At 60.1% G+C, this 208-nt stretch overlaps 1 protein-coding gene across 1 annotated transcript in view; it reads left to right on the forward strand.

The window, feature by feature from the left end:
- The window catches only part of LOC104272236 (potassium channel subfamily T member 1-like), a gene marked incomplete at its 3' end in the record, with an annotated part of 35,587 nt that extends 35,384 nt beyond the window's left edge, over nt 1-203 (forward strand). The window contains 1 exon segment of the mRNA XM_009867179.1: nt 132-203. Coding sequence (XP_009865481.1) covers nt 132-203 — 72 coding nt within the window.
- Nucleotides 204-208: the final 5 nt, after the last annotated feature.

Below are 208 nucleotides of genomic sequence, written 5' to 3' on the forward strand. Positions count from 1 at the left end.
CTGGGAGAGCGCATGTGGCTCAGAGGCAGGATCCCATCCCATGGGAGAGGTCCCAACCCCTCCAGAGACAGAACAGTCTCTTTTTGGCTGCCCCCCACTCCCCTGCCCCTGGTGACCTGCTGGGCTTCCAGTCACAGATCTCAATCAATGTCGAGGACTGCGAGGACACGAAGGACGTCAAGGAGCACTGGGGCATCAAGACCAGCCA

The sequence above is a fragment of the Apaloderma vittatum genome, unplaced genomic scaffold (assembly GCF_000703405.1).
Source record: "Apaloderma vittatum isolate BGI_N311 unplaced genomic scaffold, ASM70340v1 scaffold19173, whole genome shotgun sequence".
NCBI lineage: Eukaryota > Metazoa > Chordata > Aves > Trogoniformes > Trogonidae > Apaloderma > Apaloderma vittatum.